This window comes from Thalia democratica, chromosome 2 (assembly GCF_965202585.1).
Source record: "Thalia democratica chromosome 2, ktThaDemo2.hap1.1, whole genome shotgun sequence".
NCBI classification, from domain to species: Eukaryota; Metazoa; Chordata; class Thaliacea; order Salpida; family Salpidae; genus Thalia; species Thalia democratica.
In genome coordinates this window covers 61,965,765-61,992,786 of record NC_139166.1, presented here as the reverse complement: position 1 = coordinate 61,992,786, position 27,022 = coordinate 61,965,765, and the positions used below count along the sequence as shown (strand labels likewise).

At 23.5% G+C, this 27,022-nt stretch overlaps 2 protein-coding genes across 2 annotated transcripts; one reads left to right on the top strand and one right to left on the bottom strand.

Annotated features, from left to right (window-relative positions):
• Window positions 1–1,006: 1,006 nt before the first annotated feature.
• On the bottom strand, window positions 1,007–23,376 carry LOC145828837 (protein ERGIC-53-like). The gene is made up of 12 exons (XM_082936586.1): window positions 23,226–23,376; window positions 20,723–20,877; window positions 14,598–14,767; window positions 12,776–12,875; window positions 12,070–12,214; window positions 11,449–11,513; window positions 10,593–10,715; window positions 10,019–10,089; window positions 3,513–3,707; window positions 2,639–2,813; window positions 2,112–2,230; window positions 1,007–1,568 (listed from the first exon to the last, which is right to left on the bottom strand). The coding sequence occupies exons 1-12, from the start codon at window positions 23,374–23,376 to the stop codon at window positions 1,532–1,534; spliced, it is 1,506 nt and encodes a 501-aa protein (XP_082792712.1). The 3' UTR covers window positions 1,007–1,531.
• A 2,214-nt stretch (window positions 23,377–25,590) lies between these two features.
• On the top strand, window positions 25,591–26,259 carry LOC145828836 (14-3-3 protein 1-like). Its single transcript, XM_082936585.1, has one exon. It carries the CDS (start codon window positions 25,591–25,593, stop codon window positions 26,257–26,259), a length of 669 nt encoding a protein of 222 aa, XP_082792711.1.
• Window positions 26,260–27,022: the final 763 nt, after the last annotated feature.

Below are 27,022 nucleotides of genomic sequence, written 5' to 3'. Positions count from 1 at the left end.
GTGAAAATCGTTTGATGGAGTTTGTTGTAGATTTATAATAAATTAGAAAACACGTTAGAAATATGTAATGATATTAAAACTCGAATTGACTTATAGTAGCATTTAGGTTTTGTAGCACTTACTTAAATTTAAAAAAAAAGCAAAAGCTAAAACCTACTATCCTGAACTTTCAATTTTTAGTCGAAAATTGTAAATCAGACTTCAAGTTGATGATAAAATGTTAAATAAAAAGTTTGCAAACTTAGTTTACACATTTTTAATACAATTTAAAAATTAATTTAAATAAAATCTAAAAGATCTGTAAAAGTTTTTATACATCAGTGATAATAACTAAGTTTCCTTTTACTGAATATTCTAGATGATTGATGAAAATAAATTGTGATAAAAAAGGCAATTGTACTATACATCACAGCAAATACCAAATGTTTGTAAACTTGACTTGCAAGTTTTGTTTAGTATGATTGAATGCTGTTTAAATTTAAATGTTTTTTAACAAATATTATTTTTTCTTGAACTCAAGTTAAATACTGCTAGTAGTTATTTTCATAATTTTAACACTTATCCAATACTAGATACATTATAAATTAAATTCATACTCATATTTAAATTACATGTATTTTGTTTACAAAACAGCTTTTTAGCAACTATTTTGAACATGATTCATTAACTTATTTTCGGTAACTAGTTTATTTATTCTAATATTTCTAACTACTTTAGCAAATATTTTTCTTGGCAAAAAGCTACTAACACACTCAAAATAATTAATTAAAAAAAACAATTTTAGTTCATAATTTATTAAAAAAAAGAATATTTAAATACTTAGATTGTAAAAAAAAAACAAAGTTTTACCATAACCTATTTTATTTTCACATTAACACCATTGACACAGTAGAACAATAAATAAAATAAAAATAATAGTTTCGACTATTGGAATATAAGTTACAGTGTTTAAAGAAGTTTATGCTTCAACTATTTAATTGAAATATATCAGAGATGCTTAGGATATTTTCGAATGTATACGATAAAATAGATTAATATAAACTTAAAAAAGCATAGATTACTTAGAGATATTAATTTTTTATAAAGTTTTTTACTTTAGAAACAACAATTTTATTTGTAAAAAAAAATGGCATACCTGTTATTATATTAAAGAAAAAATTCAACTGTTTGAAAAATAAAAACAAAGTTTTCATTTTTAAGGAACAATTAGCTACTTTTTAATAGCAGCAACAAAAAACAAGAGTATTAACAGTAAAATAAAATATAACACAAAAATAAGATAAAACCACCAAAATTTATTTATATGCTTCAAAAACATCACCTTAGTATATTCTTACAGTCTTTAAAATCCTAACATAATTTTTTCTTTTTTTGTAAACCTACTTAGCTTATTCCTATTACGTAAAGCAGCATAACTACAACAAATAATTTAAATAACAAAAAATAAATAGGAAAAATAGAGCGTATTATAGGTAACTATCGACAATAAAATATTTTTCTTTTATATATGATTTATTGCACCAATTTATTTTCAATAAAACTTCTTTGCAGCTTCATCCCTTGAAGATCTGAATAAAAAATTAAAATAATCTAAAATATTTAAGTATCTTTAAAACTATTAAACGCATTTATAGCAGAATGTGTTATGTTAATTCAAGTGAATTGTTAAATGTTTTTATTATATTAATTTAATTTTAAGGTACCTTACTGTGAGCTTATCTCATAAAAAATTTAATATATTTAAAAGTAATTATTTTACTTATTATAGTTTAGGTTTAAATCCAATAGTTTTTTCAGATAAAAAAAGGTTACAAAGTGTTAAGATATTTTCAGTGAGTTTATAACAGCTGCAATGTAAAAATGTCAAACATTATCTCTATAATAAAAAAATAAAATTATTTGTTATCTTTTCGTCTCATTATAAACAGGGACAACTTCAATGACAATTCAATGATAATACACAGACAAATTACATCAAGTTCAAGATTAGTAAACTATAAAGTTTCAAAACTCTGAAGCGTAACCTTCAAAATGTATACAGTATATACTTAACATTTTAAACTAATGATTAGTTCGCTAACTATTTTTTTTATAAATAAATTCAAACTAACTTGATTACGTGGTACATGATATACACTACTATTTGTAATAATGCGATTATCAAATAAGATGAAAAACTTAAACAAGATTGTTCTGTTTGTTCTGGACATTCACATTTCGGCTGTTGTTTCTGTTAGTACAAAATTATTAAAAATATCTTATGAATCGTATTGTTCTTGTTGTTTTTGTAATTAACATTATTATTTTTTTTATTATGTATAGTTTATTGAACGATAAAAAAAACGCTCAAAATATTTAGACCTAGGACCTGGTGCACGAAAAATCCTTTCGGTTATCGAGTTGCACACCACTTTTGATGTCTTATCACTGATATCATTATTATTCTTTTATTCTTATTATTATTATATAAGATACAACAAACAATAACTATAGTTACGTGTTGTGTATAGTAACTTATGTTTTATAAAAGTATTGCATAACATAAAATTAATTGTTACGTCATCAAACTACGGCTTAACTTTATTGAACATTAAAATAAAAAAATATAATCTATAACGTCACACAAACGAATACGCACCTGGTTGGCTTGAACGTTTAAAACGAGAGAAGAGATGTAGTCTAACTGTTCTCTCGTTTTGTCTTTCGAATTTCCCGCCATCAGCGATTTCACGCTCGACTGAATTCGGCTGTCTATGGTTTGGATGTTTTCCTTCAACGAGATTTGGTTGGACGACAACTCCGATATTGTTTGTCTGTAAGGAGAAAACAATCGTGTAATAAGTAAATTTTATTTTTTATTGATTCCTAGAGTTTTTTGACAACACCAGTTATGACAAAAACATTTACAATATGTTTATAGGGGTAAAAGTGTCAGAAATGCACTTTTGCAAAAGACCACTTATGCACTGCGTTAGTTTAGGATGTTTAAACTTTTCCGATATTGTTTGTCTGTTGGCGAGAATTTTTTTTAAATTATATTTACGATTTAGAGTTTTTGAGCTATTGGAATAATACCTATTGTTTTTATAAAGTTTAGGTAGGTAACTCACTTAACGTTATCTGTGAGAATAACAAATTAAAAAATATTAAACTGTTATTTACATATCTGAAAGACACAGAAGTCAAACTTAGTTTGAAAAACAAAAATATAATAAGATAAACTACATGGATTTAAAATTGAAGTTTAAGACTGTTTTAATAATCGAACTTAAAATACAACTTTTATCAAAGGTATTTCTTTATAATGAACAAATAATTGGTTACTAAGATTAACTTAAAAAGATTATAAAAAAAGTTGAGTGCTATTTTTCAAAATAAATAAAAATTAAATTGATATCGAAGTTTTTGTAGAGTTTAAAACGAAAAATTAACTTAAAAATATAGTATATATTCAAGATTAATTAATTTTAAAACCGATCTGTAAAAGCATACAAAAACAAATAAAAACAAACTTGAATTGATCTATTGAATCTTTCGCGTTTTTCACCGAATCAACAATTTCTCCCAAATCCTGCGAATTTTTAATTGTGACGTCACTGTCAGCTTTTGTGTCGTCATTTTTACTTGTGACGTCATATTTTTGTTGTAATTTGGTTAAAATTTCCTGCTGCCTCGAAACCATCTCGTTCATTTTATCCAAAGAAGTTCTGAATAAAATAATATATGTTGTATAATTTTTGATTTATTAACCTTTTTTCTAGATTATGTTTTTTAAGCATTCTTTTGTTTATTTTTCAATGAAACGATTAAGTATTTCGAGTAAAAAACTTTTATATTTTATTTATTGTTTGCTATTGTAGTTATTTTTGTATTAAACATCTTAATTAATTTAACTTTTACGTTTTTCAACAAACTTATGTCATAAAACAGTTCGTTTGTCTTTCTACAGTTATATATTGGCTTTCAAAACTACAAATAATATTTTAAAAGACTTAATTGAAATTATTTAAAATCTTTTCTTAAAACTATATTAGCAAAAAAATAAGCAAAACGTTTTGTTAGATAGGGGCTTTTTAGCCTGTAAAAATTAATCAAAGCAAACATTTTTGAAACTTATCATATTCATTTTTGTTTTACAGGGAGTTTATACAAAATATAGATAGATATAACCAAAAAACGTATTGTTACGTAACAACATAGATTATGTGTAAAAAACTAAGTTTTTATTCTAACGATTTAAGAGTCTAGCTTATATTTAGTATAATAAGACAACTAGTAATATTTTTTTGGTTTTATTCATTTATAAAACAAAAATATACAAACAATACTTTATTTGAAAGTTTAATAAAACTTAATAAACTATTTACAAAAATCAAAACTACAAAGATCTACACTTTCTTTTGTTAATAAATTATTAATTCAGAAAATAAAATCATTAAAAAAAATATTGTTTTGTTCTTACAAATCTGAATATATAATAAAGACTAGTCTTTTATTAAGTAACATATTTTTTTTTAAATTTATTTTATACTTAATGTAATTTATTGTACACAGAATAAACAAAACTAAAGTTTGTTGAGAAGTTAAAAAGTCGCGAACTTGAATAGATTTTCTATTATAGAATCATTGAAAATATTTATCTTATTTGTAAAAATTAAAAAAACATCTAGTAAAAGCAGGAACTTTTACTTTTTTTTTTCCTTTTAAGCAAGTTATTGTTTATTTTTATTGCAAAACAAAAACATTGTAAACTTAGTATCAATCGTTTTAGTTTTTAAGTTTGTTATATATATTTAAATTTAAAAAAAAAAATTAAAACAATAAAAACTTTTTATACTTTTATACAAACGATACTTTTTTATCCAACAAAATATTAAAGAAATTAATTAGGTCTAAAAGAATTTTAACATAAATCTTAATGCTCGTTTCGCTCTTATATTTGTATGAAAAGTTCCTATAACACCGCAATTTATACAAAAAATTAAGTGAAAAAATAAACGAACAATTTTCAACGTAGATTTATAGCGCAAACTTGAAAACATTAGTTGTTTTCTAAAAAACAATGTAAAATGCTATTTTGAGATGCTTAAAGTAAAATACTACAGCTAGTAGTTTTCAAAATTTTAAGAAAAAATTAAACAATATATGTAACTTTTACTATTTAAGTTTAATAACAGTTCACAGAAAGTAAAAAATAATAATTAATTCAAAAGTAGTTTACAAACGTAAACTTTAGAAACATACAACAGTCTCTGAACAGAAATAGTTTCAAAAAAAAATCTTTAAGCTAAAATTATTCTTACTGTGACATTTATGTAAACTAAATGTTTGTATTTACTTATAACAACTAAAAACAGAACGTAACTACTGTAAACTATATAACAAATAGTTTATCTTATTAAAGTTCTAAGCAATTTATTAAACATATGAGATTAAATTAGATACTTATATATCAATAATTACTCTACATAACACTTATTAGTAAACTAAAACTATTTTTAATCTAAACACTTATGAAGTAATTTTAAACTCATAGTTAATATAAATTTATTTAAACGAAATCAATATTTTATAGAACGATAAGTAAAATGAAATTAAAACTTTATTAGATTTTTTCAATCAGCATTATTTTATTCTTCTCTTCAAAAAGTTTGTTTTGGAAACTTTTTAATAGCTTAGAGGCATTTTAGCCTTCAAATTTAAACAAGAAGTAAAAAATTTTAGAAAAGTTGAAGGGCTTCTACTTTGTATGCAACGGAAAGCAAAAAACTTGAAAAACTACTTGTTGCGTCACTTTGTATTTCAAATGTCGGAAGTTTTCCATCTTTTCAAAAAGTTTTTAAAAATGAAGCACATACTCTATTTAAATAAAAGCTTTTTTTTTTGTAACAAAGTATTACTTAGGTTGGCACTGCATTTAAATAAGATGCAAAACTTTTACAAATCAACTTATTACAGATTGTTAAGTATAAACTATATATAAACTATATATTTAAAAGTTTATGTCATAAACTTGATCATGAGAAAGCACTTATAAATTTTATGTATTTATATAATTAAAATAACTATATACAATAAACTATTGTAGATTGTGTTATGCAGAGTAAATAATTTTTCGTTTATTGAAATATTTTTTTATGCATGTACATGTATTGTATGAAAATACTTGAAAGTATATGAACCATTAACTTACAAATGGAATAATGTTAAACATTTAGATGGTTGAAATATTAAAATTAAACTACTACTTAAAATTTACTTTGACATTCAACACAAAGTTCAAAAGGTCATAATCTGCCACATTTACAAAATTTTAATAAGTTATGCAGAGGTTTTTCAAACCTGTAAATAATTGACATACAATTTAATGCCTTGAAGATGATCGTCAGCTAAGTTGTAATTTAATTACAATTGTACAAATGATAAAAAGCAAAAATTTAAAAAGTTACTAGTTACGTAAGTATGCAGCTCAAATGTGAGAACTTTTGCACGTTTTATCTTTAATGAAGTATTTAAAATTTTAATATTCTTTACTTTATATAAACATCAAATTTTGTATATAAATAAATGCATATACTTCGGAAGTGAAAAAAAATTAACGTATTCTAGTATAAATTTTTTCAAAATATAAAATTTATAATTAGTAAAAACTTATATAGACGATAGAAAATTGTTAAACTTTTTTTAAATCATGTTACAATATGCGCTTTTCTTTTTAAAAACTTAACTATAGTTACTTGAATTCGTTTTACTTTAATATTTTTGACCAAATTATTAAAAAAGTTGTAATTATAAAAAATATTTGTCATAATAATTTTTTGTTTTTATTTAATTTTATTTATAATTACATACTGTAAGATTTCAGCTTCTTTATTTTTGATATAAAAAGTAAATATATATTTTATACAGTTAAAAATTGTACAGCTCACTAACAAGACTACATCGTACGTTACACTTTACTTTGTTAAACTATTTTATTCATTAAAAATTTAAATCTTTATACTTTTCTAAATGCAAATTTTTCATATGAATTAATCAAAGACGCAAAAAAAACATTTTAATTTGAAATAATAAAACATTTAAAAGTGTAAATTGTATTAAATTAAATTTTTAATAACAATATAGAGTTTTTAAATATTTACACTTTAAATATTTTTAGCTTATTAAACAAATTTCTCAATGAGCGACAAAATAAGCTTTACCTTGATATCAGTTAAAAGCTAAAAAACTACTTTTATAAATTATCAATACTTCTATTAAATATTATTTACAAAAAAGTAAAGGGTTAATTAACCTTCAAAATATGGACAACAATTTTTAGAAAACCAAAACTTTACAGTTTTTTTTTGCAGACTTTAAATAATCAAAGAAGTAGAAAAAGTCGGCGAATACATATGTTACGACTATGAAGCATATATGTAAAAAATTCGAAAGTTTGTCGAATTTAGAGTTTTACATATATTTTAAAATTGTTTACTTTAAAAGTGTTATTTTTAGTTACATCGCAACAATGATAAATTAGAAAAAGCTTAAAAACTTTAACAAACTAGTTTCCAATGTGTTTCATATAAGGAATAAAATAAGTTCCGTTTTCGAATAACTTGTCTGAAATACTTAATTCTGTTGCTTTTAAAAAACAAATAATTAATTTAAACTCTTTTTCATTTTTAATCCAAAAATTAACTTTTTATGAATCTATTTAGTTTGTGTAAAACTTCAAAAAGAGTTAATTACATTAATATACTTTGAGTAGTGAACTCTAGAAATTTAACATTCATTTAAGTAGCTTTTAATGTTTTCGTCAACATTTCAGCATAGTTATTTAAACAACATCTTTCATATTGCGGAATTAACTAATAATTTACAAATTTGAAATTACTTTGAAATATGCTAGTAACTTTATCAACCGCAAGTATTGAAAATGATAGGTGTACAAAAGATTTATCTTTTTTGTTTAAACAGTTTTAGATTAACATAAAAACTTTTAAAACTGCATATAAATTTAAAACATGTGTCTGTATAAAAAAAAAACCTTGACAGAAGTCGTTTTTAGTCTTTAAGATTTTAGGGATTTTCATAACAACTTATAGTTGAAATAATAATAAAAAAGCATACAAAACATGTGATAAGTCTTTAGCAGAAACCAATTTATAACTGTTAAATAACTCACAAAGTTTACAAACTTTGTTTTAATTTAAAACATCAAAATCAAACTTATCATTTAAAATCTGGTACTTTACAATAAAAAACTAAATATTTGTTAAACAAATTATTTTTTTTCTATCATTTAGACAAATGTATAAAATATATAAAGAAATTTTTAAATCAATTAGTTAAATAATTTTAGACATTCTTACTTTAGACAACTTAAAATAATCACTTAATTTTCTTATAACTTATTTATAACATTTAAAAAGTCTTAAAGACTTCAAAATATCAAATCTTTCATACTTTCTCAGAGTAGTTGTGCAATGTCTCACTAAAAGATTTACGCAAAAATTGAAAAGAAAAAAGGAGAAACTATTTTCGTTACGACATAATTAAGCTCGTGTGTAGAAAAAAACTGAAAATTTTCAAAATAAATGTTTCAAACTACTCTTGTATGTAATTTAAGGTCAACGGATTTTTTTAAAATCTAACTTAAAATAACTATGTACTACAACTAAGACATAAGCAATAACAAGTTTAGCAGTTTAATATTTGAATTTACTTCGTTTAATATTTTATTTAATATTAGTAGTTGTTTTAAGTTATCTTAAGCACTTTTATTGACACATACTCAAAAATAATGAACTAAATAATTTACAAAAAATTATACTTTTAGATTTAGAACAAAAAAAACATTAACCTTGTAAGACCAATCTGATAAGATTGTAGACTAACTTACAATGTTACTTTGTTTCAAATAAACAAAAATGAATAAATTATAAGGTCATAAAAACTTTAAAAAGACGTTAATAAACATTGGTGTACTAAACTTAGTTTGAGTTTACTGAAGTTGATTGTGGTAGTAAGTTTACCGTAGTGCTTCACTGCAACAAGAGACAACATTTGTATAGTAATAAAAAGTTACGAAAAGTAAGGAAAATTTTGTTTAATACATTTAAGGATTTCAATTTAAGCTTTAGTATCTAAACTTTCTGTGAAAGTAAAATTGAAAATAAATAGACATAAATGATAAAAAAATATTCAACAACTACTTTATAGTTAGATTAAAATTTACACGATTGTTAAAATAAAAGTTTTTTTTTGAATGTTAAGTTTTAACAAAACATTTTTCAGCTCGAACATGACTAGTTTTAAATTAAATAAGCTGCTTTGTTCTATTACATTTAAGTAATTAATTTTTATACAATGAAAATAAATTTTGTGAAAAATTTATTTAGTAATACTTATAATTAACTGCTATTTCTTAAACATATATAAATTTTATTTGATGCAAACTCATTACCAATAACATGAATAAAATTTTTATTTTAGTTGTTCGTCAATTACTTAAAAAGAAAACTAATTGATACAATAATACTTGAAAATAGTTTATAAAGTTTTTAAGTATTAATACAAATGTTAATTTTGTTTTACTTATATAATTTTATAATAATCATTATAATACTTTTCGTGCAAACTCTGAAACGACTGCTCTATGTGGCATTGTATAGCTTTGATTAACTACTTTTTAAAAAAATGTCTAATAAAAACATAATATTTCCTCATATTTTTCTGAAGTGTAACTTATAAAAAGAAGCAGTGTTAATAAAATAGCAAAGAAAATAGCAACTAGGTTTTTTTCTGAAAACTAAAGCTTACTGGTCAACAATTTTCAATTTAATACAATCGGCGTATAATATAAATTAGTTTAATTTAAGATTGATTTTAATCAGATCAAAAATATTTCTAATCTATTTGCTTCAAGTTAGTAAACAATTACAGTTATAAATTTTAAACTAACCGGTTACATTTTTACTTAAAAAACTTCAAATTAATTTCACAAAAACTCAAATATAAAATTTTTACTAACTGTACGATGCTTTTTATTTGAGATTGAATATCCACAACCGATCTCAACTCCGCTGACGAAGCCGCTTCTACCTAAAATATAATGATTAATTATGACGTCACTGTAAATAAGGATCAACGAGATCAAGATATCAGATATGTTTTTTTATTATAAAAGAAGCCATATTTTATATAAAATCCTATACAAGTTCTGCCATTGTGTAAGGTAGATTGAAGTTACAAGAACGTCTACTAGTTTTAACGAAATTGTCCCGTGTAAAAGTCAACTCTAGTTCACAAAAACTTCCGAAGTCAAACACAACATTTAGCGTTATGACGTCACAAACAACTTTCATAACAATTTTTAAAAACTCACGACTTTAAAACAATTATGTATTTTACAAGTTACGTGTTCTTGTTGTATACCTTGTCTGTAACTCAGAATGCTCTTGCTTGTATTTTAGTAATTGTGATTAATGTTAATTAAAATAATATCAAGTATTAAAGTTATATTTTCATGCTGGATACTTTGTTGTAATTCAGCTTATCCCTGCTCATATTTATATAATTAATAATTTATTTTATAAAATACTAACATCCTCCTGCTGAATACTCTGCTGCAACTCGGGATGTTCCTGCTTGTATTTTTCTCTTTCTTCTTCGAACTCTTTCATCTTTCGTTGGTACTCTGCCTCCTCAGCGTCAACTTCTTCTTCCACCTGAATGAATTTTTGATAATAAGTTGTGATCTTATATCACGACGAGGTAGTCATAGCATATGGAGAAGATGAAATTATGCCAACAGTGAACATTATACTTTTTGGAAACTTTTTATGATAAATAAATTACAATACTAAAGTTTCTCTTTTGATACTGATAATATAGATCTGTTGATTCAAATAATGGCGTTAAAGCAAAGCATATTGCAGAAAACATTTTCATTTTTCTACATACTTATAACATTCTATACTTTGAACTATTAAAATTTAGATTTTTAAGAAAGTGTGGAAATTACATATTGTGAAAGCTTAAGTGCTTGTATTGTGAAGATATTATTTCTAAGCTAAAATTACTCTTTATTCACAAAATTAAACTTTTGACTCTATTTGTGTTTAAGACTTGATAAAATTTTACGCTAAGAGTTATACTTTTCATTTTAACTTGCAAGGAAAATTACCGCACGAGTAACAGAAAACCTTTCATTTCATTAAACTAGTTTTGCTATTTAGAGACAAAGCCTAGTAGTTTTTCATTCTTGTGTTAAAATTAAAGTAGTCGTTGCTTTTAATAAAATAAAATAAATTTAGTTTCACTAATACTTTTAATAAAAAATTTAAACTGCAAAACTTTTAGATAACTATAACAGATCTAGAATGACTAAATATACTTTATTAATTATTAGAATGATCAATATACAAGTTAAACTATTATTTTTAAGTAGATTAAACAAACATTAGTATCTTTTTCATTGGCATCTTTTAGACTGTAAGTGTTCATTGACATAACATCGTGGTCATCTGTAAATTACGCTGTATTAAATATTATTAAAAAAAATTGGTAAAAAATATCAAAAGTATTAAATAACTTTGATAACTAAGAAAAACTTAAATATAAAAGTTTTACTATACTCTAGTGCCATCAAAACTTAAAAAAGCCACTTAACAATAGATATAACATCACGGGAAAAGGCTAAATTTTAAGGTGTGCACAAAATTCATTACAAAACTCATACGGGATATTCCAAAGTTAATAAAGAAGAACAAAAAAAGTTTTTAGGCTTTAAAGTTAAAAGGATGTTTTTATTATCACACTAGATATACTGGATTTTATAAAGAAGAACAATGTAAAAGTTCTTAGATATTTTTAAAGGCTGTTTGTTTTCAAATTTAGAATAGATATTACGGGATAACTTTGAAAATAGTTACTACATTTTTGAGGGTTTTCAGCTAGGGATGCATAGAATATTTCTATATTAATTTATTGTGAACATTTTTAAATACGGTAAAAGCCACTGATGTAAGTTATTGATGACAAACCATCAGACACAAATATTTCAATTGTGACGTCACTAACCAGCAAGGCCTCCAGTAGCAGCAGTCAGACCGAAATAATTTCCACTTATACCATCCTCATCATTCAATACTGGTATTTCGATATTTTCAAGTAATTCACAATGTTCGTACTCTTCATCTATTGTGTTGCCAGGCGCTATTTCGACCTTAAAAATGAAAAAAACAATAGTAGACTGGTTATACGTTTTAAGTTTTTATTAGTTGCCAAAAACACACTTTAATGATTTTATCTTGTATTTAAACTATTTTTAAAATTATACGAGTAATTCTTAGTATAAGTAAACTAAAAGAAACTAACTAGTTTCAAAGTGTTTCCAAATCATTTTGTAAATAACTAAATATTGAAATTATTATAATATTTATTTTAAAAAACTCTAAACAATTGTATTTTCTATATACTTTTAACTATATTGCTAAGGGAAATTCAATCTAAAGTATTTAAAAAACATAAAATTCAACAAACTTATATTGTTTATTTAATTTTTTAATGCATAAAATATTTATCCAAAAATACTTATATACTAGTTAAAAATAGTAGTTGTATATCAGTTCTAACTTTTTTTCCAGTTTCCTATGAAACGTATTTTTCCTTAAAATGAATAAGCATAATTAATATTAACCAGTTCAATTGTACAGTAGACAAACAAGTACAAACTTACGATTATAATTTATATAAGCATAATTATTTCTTCAAGTAACAAACAAACTTTAAGCATTTTGTTCCAGTAAGTGACCCTCAACTTGGAAGGATGAATTCTGTTTCTGAAGTCTCTCAAACATCCTCCTATCTTTGTATCACTGCCATCCCTGTTAGTAAAAAAAATATTGATAAATCCCTGTTAGTAAGAGTAATTTGTGTATTGGTAAGCACCAATTTTTAGTTTTACATATTTTTAGTTAGACTACCATCCCTGTTAGCAGGATCAGTTGGTATAAAAAAATGCACCAAGTTTATTTTGATTAAAACAAAAGAGTTCAAAATGTTGTAAAACATTTCAGAGATTTCCCTGTTGGTAAGTTTAACAGGTGCAAGACAAAGTACTTTTTTTATTTATTTAACACCAATTGAGAACATTTTTACACATAAAACATCAAAACTATTATAGGATAATTTTTGAAACTAGCTAAAGCACTTAATTTCAAAAAGCGGTTTTTAACATATAAACAACGTTAAGTTTTATTTTTCAACTTGTGAAGATACACCTAAATAAAATATTTATTAAAATTGTATGCTTTTAACTTAAACAGATATCAAGGGTTTTTATTCTTTAAATTTTGTATAAAAGATATAAAAAATTAAGAAGTTTGAAAAAAAATTAGTAGTTTATTTTTGTATGGTGGTTGCTAAAACTTAAATTTAAAAATGCATATAACAAACACTTTTCTAACAACTCATTTAGAAGACTTATCAAAAATAAATAATATAAAATATCAAAAGTTGATTGAAAATGTTTATAACTAAAATTACTAAAACCAATATTTTTTTAAAGTTAACTAAAAAAGAATTCAAGCTGTAAGTTAAGTACATACTATGTATTTCGAGTATATATGCTTAAAATATAAAGTATTTCTAATAATCTGTTTAAAAGCTAATAAAAAACAAACTTCAATCATACGTAAGAGCAAAGTGTTTAAACTAAATAAAACTACTCTTGATATACTTGAGCATTTCATCATATTTGTAATTAGCTTTATACATGAAGAAAGTATATATAAACATTAAGCGGATTTAAATGAATCTATTTTTTTAATATCTAATAAAGCAAAAAGGACAATACAATAATTTTTAACAAAAAGCACCTGTTTTTATCAAGTGCTTTTAAACCTTTATTACAAGTTTCAATCATAATACCCATTGTGTGTGACCAATATTAATACTGAATTCAAAAATCTCGTATAAGATTCAATGTGTATTATTTTTCAATTTTTAGTGCTTTTAATCATCACTGTTTTTTTTTTTAATAGTTAAGTATCAAAAAATTTAAAACTTATAAACCACGTATAACACTTTTTTTCTTCATTCAATTAAACGATTTAATTAAAAGGTGTAGGTAGTTGCATTTTTCTTTTAGTATAATTTTTTTTTTTTAATAATTTTTTTCCGACAGCAATTTCATATTCAGCATATCAAAGTACTTTAAAACTGAATAAATGTTTAATAACAGTTTAAAAAGTTGGCATTCAACATAAAATTAATTTAAATTTGTATTTAGCTTGAAAGTCAACTTAAAACAAACTAACTTTTTACTACTTACTCAGTTTTCTTAATAGAAATAATCTTTGAATTTAGTGGGTTTGAAAGTTTAAGTAATCGATTTACAAGTTGGAGATAAGCAGAAGATCACCACAAAATATAACTTTTAAAAAGAGTTATAAGCCGTAAATTAATGTTTAACGGCCAAAAGTATACTGTTGGGCAAAAAAATAAAGGAACAGTTGTATTTCCATAAAATTTTAAACTGAGCGAAAAACACTAAGCGCAAGTATGTAACCAACCCAAACAAATTAAACATATACCAAGCAACTAACAGTTGATGATTGTATTCTTTGGTTCCGTCATTCACAATGATGCTGATGTACGGATTGTTTCTCTTGCCGTCGTTGTCGTAAGAATCGAGGAATATTCCCAACCCTTTCCATGTAGGGGAAAACCCGAATACGTTACCGGTTGCGTTGGGATTTTGTACGTACCAGAAAACCTGTTTTTGGTAGATAATTTTAGTTTTATAATCAATGTACTGTATATTTAGTTCTCAAGTGTAAACTCACAAAACTAATACAAAAATTTAAAAAACAAAACTTACTAGATTAATTTTTAAGTAGATAAAACACAAAAAAATAATTTTCAAATGCTACAAACTTCCTTAAAATTTTAATCCAATATTCATTGTCTTTTGATATTATATTGAAACAATAACCTAACCACACAGTTTAGTTTTAAAACTATACCAGTATAAACGTATCCAAGTTAAACACTTAATGTTTAGTTCCATTGTAAGTAAGTTCTAATGTTATTTGTACAATGTAAGAATAGATTAAAAGCTTATGTTCTATTTGTAATCCAAAGACTTTGACAAACTATTAGGTTGATATAATTTTTAATTGTTTGTTGGTGATGTATTATATAATTTAGCAAGACGAATAGAAATATACTTGACAAAAATAAATATGAAACTTTAACAAAGACAAAAAAAATATTAAACATGACATTAAACTGTATCCTGGTGTATGACTCGATAATCAAAAGGTTTTTTGTACACCAGGTCCTTGGACTAAATTTTTGAGCGCTTTTTTTCGTTCAATAAAAAATATGTATGTAAAAAAAATGTTTGTAGGATTTAAAAACTTAACAATTTTGATTTACTTTTAGGGAAATGTTTTAAGGAATTTAATTTAATTTTTTGTTTTATAACTATATTTTACTAAAGTTTAAAGTTGTTACTTGTTTATAAGTACTCAAAAACTTTTTAAAATGTAAGTTAAATGTAATAAATAAGATACATTGTAGATTAAAAACATTTGAGAATAAAATAAACAGGCTAATCGTAGTAGATTACTATTGAACTTATGAATTTCTACAAATATAAACATACATAAGTGTAAATCTTTAACATTATAAAAGTTTCAGAGTTCGAAATAAGCACCTTTAAAAAAATTAAATTTGTGTTTTTGCTAAATTATTTCTTTTTTTTTTTGAATTTATACGTTTTCTATTCAAGCTTTCTGTAAAAACTATAGAATAAAATAGTAGAAATTTTCATAAAATAAGAAATTAACAAATAAAAATTTTAATACAAAGCAAATTTTTTTACACTCAATTTCCGGTCTTAAAGTCTAAACGGAAGTATCTTTTAATATAAACATTAATAAACATATAGTTTATTAATAACTTCAAATTACAACATATCAAAGAAGTAAACCCAGTGTTTTGTTTTTAGAAAAAGAAACCTAATGTCGGAAGTAAATCCTTTGCAAAACTAAATATTGATTTTTGTGCCAAAAACAATCTTAATAGTGAATCAAGTGTCTTGTTTTGCGATGTGCATTATTTTAAAGTTATTGATTTTTAATTTGAATAAAACTTTGTCAGAAATTGCAAATGTATGTATAAACGATTGAATACTTTTCTATAATTTGATACTTTAAAATCCACTTAAAACAATATATCTTATTAAAAATTTGCTTTGATATTGTCAATATTGATATTGTCTGAACTATTTATTAGTGTACTCATAAACTAATGCTAGAAAATTGAAATTAAAAAAAAATCACGATGACTTTTTGTTCTAAACAACTTATTTTTCTTTGTTTTGACATAAATGTGAACACATATTAACTTGTTATAATTTTCAAAATGAAACAAAAGTATTTAAAAATTAAATTATTACTTATTTCTTAAAAGCATCAAAAATTAATTGATTATAAACAAACAAAAATTAAGTTTGACGTCTATTTACTGTAAACATTGTACATTATTATAGTAAGTGGACATTAAACTTATTTTTGTTTGTTCTTTGACCAAATTGTATCTTCTTCATTCACAAATGCTGAAACAGTTATTTACTTTAACAATGTTGTAACGCATACAATTCTGTGAAAAAACAGCAAAAATGTAATTAATAAGGAATAAGATTCAAAACTTTTTTTGTATTTTTACTAAATTCTAATCAACTGAGTTTATAAAACCTTTTTTTTAGAGATAATTATAGAACAGTAGTTACTAATGAATGCTTGAATTTTCTAGTATTTTTTAGTTTAGCTTGCTTTTTGAGATCAACTTAACTAACACTGAACTAAAAAAAATAGATATCTACTATTTTTAAAGTACCCAAAGTTTTCAAAAATTTTAAGACACTTGCGTTTAATTATACACACATATCAATTAATAATAAACATTGTTGGACTTTAAAACATTTGTATTGAGTAACGACAGAAGTAACCAAAACATATACCACTTAAAATTTTAAAAATATAAGTTTATGAAACCAAATTAATCATTTTTGCTGAAACAATTCTTCAGTTTTTAACTTTGTAAAACTTGAAATTTGTACTTGAGTTTTTAAAAAAATTTAACATTTAAATTATAAGTTCTTATGTCTTTTAAACCAGTTGAAAAAATGTGATACAAAATTTTTTAAAAACAAAACAACTTTTAAATTTGTTCTACATGTATATTAAACTAAAATAACAAAAAAATTCATATGGTTTAATTTTTTATCATATTATAAAAAAGTTTAACAAAAAGCAACGCTTATTATTCATTCAATTTCCGGTCATCGAAAGCGAAAGGAAGTTTATTAAATTATCCAAAATTTTAGAAAATTTTAACGAACTTACTTTTTTAATAAATTAAAAGAAATTATATCAAAAAAGTAAAGCTAATGTTAGTTTTGTTATTTTTTGCACAATGAAATACAATTTTTGAATTATTCTTAAACTTATTGATTTTTATGCCACAAACAATGTTAAATTTGAATTAAATGTCTTGTTTTGAGATGAGCATTTTTAGATAACTATCAACATATATATATTGAATAAAAATTTGTTGAAAGTTACACATAAAAATATTAAATATTATTTGACCTTAATTATTCAAAATAATTTAGGCTTAGTTTAAAACAGCTTGATGTAAAAAAATTACTTTTATTTTTTTTTTTAATGAAAAAGTTTCTTATTAATTTAAGTATTTGTTATTTCATCGTAACATATAAAACAAACTAAAGTAGTCGTACAATTTTCAAAATAAATAGTACAGAGTCAATTCAAATAAAAAAGTTGATTAAAACTTAAGTATTGGGACTTATGAAATCCAATTTAAGTATTAAGAAATATGAATAAAAACTTCAGCGATTTGAATATATAAATATTTTTTTTTAAACACTAGACACAGTTCAATATATTTTTTTATTAATATTATCAGTAGTAAAAGTTATACTAAAAAACAAACAAAATCAAAGTTTAATGTCCATTTGTATTTACTAGGTACAAATATTTATATTAATGGTCAGTTGTTTACATTATTTTATTTGCAAACAAATATTGTAGCAATTATTCATATAAACAATGTTGCAATGCACAAAATTGTTGTGAAAAACCAGCTTTAAAAATTTTTGTCAATAATAATTGTTTTGCAAAAATTTTTTTTTAGTAAAGCTTATCAACTGAGTTTATTTAACCTTTTTATTTTTAGTAAACTACATAATATACAAATAAAAAACAAAATAATTGTAGCTAACAAGTAATTATCTTTATTGCACTTTTATAGTTTGTTTTGCTTTTTAATAGCATTGGTACTTTAAATTTAAAACTTCTGAATTAGTTGAAATTAAAATTATAATTAACATTAGAATATAAAACTAGCTTTAAGAAACTCTAAAAAAGACTATCTTTATAAAAAATATTAAAATCAGTTACAAAAAATATAAACTATACACAAAAATTATAATACAAAAAAACTTATATGCTTAAATATTTAATATATCTTAAATTTTTAACACTGAAATAAAACTGAAGTATTTTACAAAAGTATAAACTCGCATATGAAAAAAAGTGAAATACAATTTATAAATATTTTGGTTAGCAACGTTAGAACTTGTGAAAATTTACAACTGTTTTCTTGCAAGTACATAATACCTTTGTTTGAAAATTGTTTGTATAAACTATTTACTTTGTACATAACAACTTGTAACATGGCTTAAAAACTTCTATATATTCATAATATGATATTTATAAGTAAATTGTCATTATTTAAGCTTCAAATTATATTGTTAAGTTATCTTTTAAAGGTAGAAATCTGTAAAAAAGTTAAATAACTTATTAGAAAAAATTGAACAGTAGTAAAACTGTCCTGGTCAACAGTTATGAATTATTTAATTTATGTGTAAAAAGTATGTTTTTGTGAAAAGACTTTTATCAATGACTTTAACTACAAAAATTTCTCAGTTCCACTGAACTTAACAATAAAAGTGAAATTTTATTTACTTTTTTTTCTCAAAAACTTACAATACTTTAAGTTTAATAAATTTTACTTAAAATACTTTAGTGTTTTGTTACCTTTTAGTATCTAAAAAGTAAAATACCATACAGGTATATTTAATGTAAAAAAAAACAAATTAAAACAAGAAAACCAACATATCAAGCCCTAATCATTTAGAAATAAGTAGACAAATTTATTTTACTACATGAAAAATAATTTGTTATGTACAAAAACTGTCTTTTAAAAAATTGTAATCACCAAAACGATTTTCATCAATGACTTTATCAACTAAATTTCTCAGCTTTAAATAACCTTAAGTATAAAAGCAAAGTTTAAGTATAATTTGTTTTATTCAAACACTAACAATACTTAAGGGCATAAGGGGGTCCGACATTTTTTTTACTAAAAATAACATTGGATCTTATATGAAAGCCATAAGTACAAACTACAAGCCAGTTTTTATAAAGTAAAAAATATTATTTAAATTTTAAAATATTGTAACTTTTATAAAAAGTTTCCAATACAAACGTATGGACCGCAAATTTTCAAGTTAATTTTCTCAGAAATTTAAAAAATCACTAAATACCTATCTTCTCCTTCATTTTTTGAGCCAGAGACCTCAAACTTTTAATTTGTTTGAATTTTGAAAATATTAAAAAATAGAAATTATAGATGAAAAAAACGAGAAAAAAAAGTGTTTTTTTTAATAAAAGTTTCAATTTACAAAATTAAATAAATTCTTGCATTCAATCTTTTTAAAATTTAATAATACATTTTCTGTGAAAATTTGAAGAAGATTGCATAAAAAATGAAGGAGGAGATAGTATTCATTGAAATGGTTTTTATTGCATTTTTAGTTTGCGCCTCCCATTAGAAACCTATTGAGGTCACGGACTTTGATCGCTCATATGTCAAAAAATACTTTGAATATTTTCAAGCGGTTAAAAATGTCTGATAGCTCAGATAAAACTCTGTAAAATAAGATCAACTTATAAAAATCAAGGTGGAGCCCCCTATGCTTAATAAATTTTATAAACTTTAGTTGCAAATATTTTTTTATTCTTTTTTAATTTTTAACTAACTTAAAATAAACATTTATGTCATACAGGTACTTCAGTAAGAAAAAATAAACATAAATAAAAGCAACATATTAAGCCTTAACATTTTAAAGTTAAATATACAAATTTACTTTGCTTTATGAAAATAATTAGTACAAAAGCTATCTTTTAATAAAGTGTAATCACCATAACATCACCACAAATTTTTTATACAATTCTTAGCGAAAAAACAATTACTATAAACTTACTTACAAAAAACCAACTTGAAAATTTAACATTATTTGTTTTTTAATGCTAAATAATAACAAGCAAATTCATCAAAACTGAAATTGTTATACATACCAAAAACAAACAAAGGCAAACAAACCAGCAAATCAGAAAAAAAAAGCTTTAATATAACAACAATAATTAGCTATACTTTTTTTATTTACATATTCTATAAATAATAGAGATATGACTATTTTTTTTAAATATATAATGCAATAATTAAAACCCTCAAAAAAAACTTTTAACAACTAAAAATCATACTGAGTTGGTTTAAATGTGTGGAACACTAACAAAACAAACAATAAATATATTTTTTTTTATTATTATTAACAATAATTTAAACTCAAACAAACCAGCCCATCAGCACCAATCTTTCCCCTGCCGTGTATTTTGAAGGAGAGCTCCACTTGGAAATCTCCCTTGTCGTACTTCCTGGTGCTGAATATCCCTCCCCACTTGTCCCTCAGTGACGGGCACAGCCTTATCTGGTCAGTGCTGGCTACTGCGTCTGTTTTGTAAGAGAAAACAAACGTAAGTATTTCTTTAAAATTGAACAAAAAAGCTATTGATGTAAACCAAATATCTTAATGTTTAAAAATAATAAACACATATGTTGTGTAAGAGTAATGTAATGGTATCAAAATAAGATAAAAAATAAACAAACCTTTTTCTGCAACAACTTGTAAGAACTTATGAGTTTTGTATAAAATTACTTATAAACTTACTAAGAGTGAAATATAAGCTTTCACAATACTTCCACAACGTAGAACTTATTAGTTTCTTATGCATATGTGAAAGGAAGAAACTAAGTTAAACTAAAAAAAGTAAATCCTAGAACAATTCAAAACCAAAAGTTTGAGTTCTAGCTTTTTGGTTTATGCTAAGAGGGAACAATTTTTGCGTTCATAAATTCTAACAACTCTGTTAATGTGTCTTTTTATTTATAAACAAATAAGATAAAACATTAGAACCCATACATTGATAAAAAAGTGCTTTAAACCGTTATTTTAAATAGTACAACTGCATGTAGAAAAATATATTTCTTTTTATATTACTTGTTGCTCTGTCTGAAGGTTTGTTACAATGAGTTGAGTGTAAAATTTATAGTTAATAAGACTTATTAAATTTATTAAACATAAAATTTAGTTCATCATTAGTGGTCATACCATCTCAAGCAAACAGAAAAAACAATTATTTAATACAAAAGTTTTTTTTTTCCACAACAGAATACACATTTATTAGCCACTTTTGTAGGAATGTAGAAAACTTAAGGTATTAGATGGTTAAAATGCTTGTAGTAAACTAATTCTACATTTTCAAACATTTAAGTTTTGCGTAGAGCATCTGTATGAAATTTATAATAAAAAGTATTTACAGAGTCAACATAATAGTTTATTTATAGAAAAATGTATTTCATAAAGCAAATTTACTGCTTGGTAAAATTACGTTTTTAATTAAAATAAAATATTATAAAATTTTTATTGGCCTGTTAAAAACTATCCTTATCATTCTTTTTAAATACAGTATACATTTCAATAATACAGTCAATAAATCTTTAAACTCTATAAACACTGGTATTAAAATATTAAAGCAACATGCTTCTTGAAATGGATTTGCATGGTAGAGAAACTTTAGAAATAAAAACTTTTAAAAGTATTATGTGATAATTAGTAATTTTTTTGTGGTTGTTTTGTAGAAGTATAAAAAATTCTAACATTTTTATTCAAGCACTTAAGTTATCAAAAAATGCTTCAACACACTATAAGTGTTTCTTTCTTCTTTAGTGAAATTAATTTTAGTTAATCAAAATAACTTAAATCAGTACCATCCTTTAATCTATTGAGGGGGACAATGTTTTCATTAAAATTGTTAATTTTTATTTAAAGAAACTTACTATTGGTCAGATTCGAGAACTAAAAGGTGTTTTGTAAGGTACTTTTGTTTGTAATGGTTGCACTGAAAAGTTAATAAAAACAAGTTTGTAGCAAAAAATTTATATTCGGCTCACAGGCCAGTAAAAATGTTGAGCTTTTAAATATCCTCAAGTTCAAACATTTATTATTAACTTTTGTAGGTAACCCTTTATGATTAATATATCTTACTAAATAATTTTAATTGATAACTTTGTCAAAAAGATTTTTTCTAGCAAGTTTAAAAAACTTGATCAAATTGTTGCCCATCCCTACTTAAATCTCTCATTTATGTATATAACCAATGTGGTGTTTTAGGTAGGCAGTTTTAAATTGAAAATTCAACTTTTTTTCAAACTAAAGGGACCTTTTCTCAAAAAAAAGACTTAAATTATAAATATATATAAACCAAAAAAAAATATCTCATTTTAAAAATATTATGATTGTAAATACTTTAAACAAATTATTAAAAAATATAGTTCATAATTATGAACAAATACATTTTAATTTTGTTTTTCAAAGTTTAGAAAAATTGTTTAAACTATAACTCATAAATAGCTTGGACAAAACATAATAAAAAACTGAGCAAAAAGTTTAATTGATAAAGGTTATAATAACAACAATAAAAATTTAAAAACGATAACCAACATATCAGAGTTTATATTGACAAAACTAAAACTTTTGTATACCCCTTTATGTTTCAAACTAATTTCAAAATTCAGTTAACTTTATTGTTATGAAAAAAATTAACCAACAAAATTTAACTTCATGATTTATATTCAAAACTACTAAAAAGAGTATTTCAAATGAAATTAAACATTAAACAAAACAATATGAAAATAAAACATGAAAGATAAACAAATACAGCAAACTGGCTATCAAAACATAAAAATCACAACATTTTGTTTAAATATTTTTACAACAAAAATCAATTAAAATATCTCACCTCCTTTCAGCGTCCAGAATGGAACTTGGTAGCTGCCCTGTGCCAGGCCTGGACCTTTAAAGCTGTACTTGTATTCATGCCTCTTGTTGAAGTTGAAATCAGATGCAAGAACACAGCTTGCCAATAAACTTAATATTAAAACACACTTCATACCTGTCAAAATCAGTTTTTTAAGTAAATATTTAGTAAAAAAATAATGTTTGTTTGTACAAAACAGCTTAAAGCATGTTAATCACAGTCTATTTGTATTGTTCCTGTTTGCAAAACAGTTGTGCATGTTGTAATTATGCATTGTAGTAACTTTGGTAGCATTGCAGATTTCAAAACGTCAGCTATAAATGGGGAAATACCACACTTTGAAACTAAACTAACTAAAGTACACATTGAAGTAAAGAACAGAAACATCTTTTCTCTACTTTTGTCGTATTAAATGTATTCTTATTATTCAATGCTTATTTTATTTTAAACTGAAAAGCTCTTAAAAGTAAAACACATAATTGAAAATATAAAACAAGTACAAATATTTACATTTTAATTCGTCATAACTAAAAATAAAGAGTAATCGATTTAGGTTGTAGAAAAATACCTGCTTAAAGCATATAAACTTACATAAAGTACTTCGTTTTTAACCTACTAAATATTCTTAAACAATCTAACTTATAATAACAAATTGCTACAATCGAGATTGGGAAACTATTATCTTAACCAAAATAATGTAGTCACTAATTAATTTTGATTTAAAGTACAAGATATGGATCATTTTACTCGACTTTAATGTTAGTTCAGTGATTTATTTTTTATCTTCAGTTAAAGTGAATAACTAATAATTAATAAAAAACTAGTTTTAAATTTATCCATAAAATCTTCTAGCTTAAATTTCATAGGCACTTGACAGTTAATGTTTATTTATTTTAGAGGATTTTTGTTACTTTTATCATATTGTTTATAAAAAATACACGTGAGTGCCTTACAAATAGTTACACAAACTTCGTATTATGAGCTTGTTTTTCTATTAATCCAACAAAACACAGCAAATAATATTTTACGTAATATGAATTAAAGATTAAATACAGTCACCTCTCATATAAAAAGTAATCTTGTTTATATAAAACATTATTTTTCTTCTATTACTTACTTTTTATAGTTTCTACTATATCTGACTAATTTATAATAGTTTTGTATTACACTTATTGCATATAAACATATATATATTATATATTTTTATATATATATTTATTAGTTTATATGAATTGGTATATTGAAAAACAAACTTCAGCAGTACTTTAACGAAGTAATGCTGATCTAAATAGTACTCTGAGTATATATACTATGAGTATCTTTTGGATCTGCATAACTTCGTTGAAGTTTTTTAACTTGTTTGACACATAGACATATTAACTGAATAAAGAAGGAGTACTGTGAAAATTTATCTATATCTCAAATGACAGAAAACTTTCTTCGCTATAACCTTTATTAACAAACGAAAAGCTTGTAATTTGAATATTTTATATTAATATAACTACTTAATTTTTCTGTAATAGATTAACCTACCTTGATAATAATAGTAAAGTTTTTCCAAAAATCTATTTTTAGATATGCTGTATAAAAAAACAAACGTGTAGCTTTTTTATTAGCTTACAAAAAGTTTTTTAAATATAAGCTAATTTAAGACTTCTTTTTGTTTTAAATAAAAGTATTGTTAATAAATATTTTGTTTTAATATTGTATATAATAATATTTTCTTTAAGAAACTTGAGCTTAAATAGCAATGAAAGTTAGTTTATATTATTTCTTGAACTTAAATAATTTTAAAATAATCAAAGTTTTACTTAATTGTAATAAGCTGTAAAATAACATCTGTTTCTGTATTTTACTCGTTTTTACAACAAGTAAGAAATTTACGAACACTTTGTTTATATTTTAAAGTTTATAATCACTAGTCTATCTCTGTGTGAAAAATAATATTAAATAATTTTAAAATGTAAAAATAAATTTTGGATCATTGCTTAAAAATATTAAAAATTTCAAGATTTTACGTTTCTTGTAAGTTTAATAGATTAGTTTTAACTTTATGGCACTTAATATAGGTTTAAATTTAAATTAAAAAATAATTACTATTTAGGACTTCAAATATAGTATTGATAAAAAAAATTTTAGAAGTTTATACTTAAGTTTTTGTTTTATTTTTATTCTCATTGGTTTGTATAAAAACAACTTTGTTTTATATTATTGATAAAAGTTCACTTGAGTATGTAAATATTTAAAATTATTAAATTTTTTTTGAACTTAAAATTTGTAGCCTAATAACATTGAAGTAGTATATACTAACAGAAAAAGTTCAGATTTATTCAGTGTGTATTCGAAAATGTCCGAATTAAACAAAATTGATTTGGTGTTATGTGCAAAGAGTTGCTTTGAAAACGGTGAATATGTCAGTGTGATCACACATATGAAAAAAGTAATTAGATTTGGATGCCCTCTTAACTACTCTGAAAGAAGACTTATATATGGAAGTTTTCGACAACTAAAATACCCGTATTACGACATTTTCAGAGACTTAAGTATAAATGAAAGCTTTCAAAATGATCTAATACACAAGGCTAAGGAAGTCCTACGTAGTTTGTGTAATGATGCGATCTACCTACTAGATGATGGGTCTGTTGAAAAAGACATCAGTAAAGAAGCTATTGCTGATCATAACTGTTTTGAAAGTAGACAGTATTATGACTTGGCGTTTTGTAAAGGAAATGATTGTAACGAAGTTGAAAAAAGCAAAGCGCTTGACCTTCTAAAAGAGGCGACTGAGATATCAAAGGAATATCTGAATCCAGCCCATCCAGTAAGACTCAAGATTGCAAACTATTTCTCAAACTCTTACTCCGAGTTATTCGGTGATGATAAAAAGTCTTCTGAAATTGCCAAAGAAGCTTATGAAATGGGTTTGCATTGTTTACCTCAGTTGACTAAAAGTTTAAAAAATCCTGCGAAACTTCAGTTAGAACTTATTAAGAAGCTCATTGACAGTAGCAGTTAATTTAGTCACTTTTTAAACTTTTTATGTCAATGTCTATGTATACGTAGTGCCGAATTTTGTTTATGTAAAGTAACTGAGTTTTTTTTGTTAAGTAATGGTTTTGTAAAAAGCAATATACCATGTTTGCAGTAAACAAAGTTTATTGAACGATTTATTTGTTTAATAGGTGAATAATCTAGTTAAATATTACACTTGTTTTAATATTAGAAAAAAAATTAAAGAGGGAAAAAAATACAGCTATCAAATTTCAATTAAATTTAAAGTATAAAAAAAAGTTTTTTCACTAATACAGACGTTTAACCTTCACAACAAGCGTTGAAACTAAGTTTGTACTGTTTTTTTTTTTTTTTTTTATGTTTAAATTGTATCGTTCTGTAAATTATTTAATAAACACTTAAGAATAAAGGACTTCTTACCAAAAACTTGTTGTGTAGATTAGGAAGTCTGTTTCAATATTAAAACTACTTAAAATTTATTAACTGATAATTGGATATAAAAAATAACAATTAAACTTGTATTTAAAATTTTTATCAATTGCTTTGAAATTTTACAATAAAAATAAATATTGATAAGTTTTAAAGTTTTCATAAAACACTGGAAACCTGCAAAACTTAAATAAAATAGTATAGTTAATAATAAACTGTAAGATTTAACAGGACTAACACAAAAATTGAATGAGGAATATGTTACGTATAAATTTAACTGACGAACTAAAAAATTAAATGTAAGAATTTTTATTTAAATTATATCGAATTTGCTGGAA

Bases quoted from the DNA above. Each gene is read 5' to 3' on its own strand.
- LOC145828837 (XM_082936586.1), bottom strand. From the start codon at position 23,376: ATGAAGTGTGTTTTAATATTAAGTTTATTGGCAAGCTGTGTTCTTGCA. The intron at 12,876-14,597 runs GTTAGTTGCTTG...TTTTACTAACAG, and splicing joins AAAGAATACAATCATCAACT to GGATGGCAGTGATACAAAGA. The intron at 1,569-2,111 runs GTTAGTTTGAAT...TTTTTTATTCAG, and splicing joins ATCATGTACCACGTAATCAA to ATCTTCAAGGGATGAAGCTG.
- LOC145828836 (XM_082936585.1), top strand. From the start codon at position 25,591: ATGTCCGAATTAAACAAAATTGATTTGGTGTTATGTGCAAAGAGTTGC.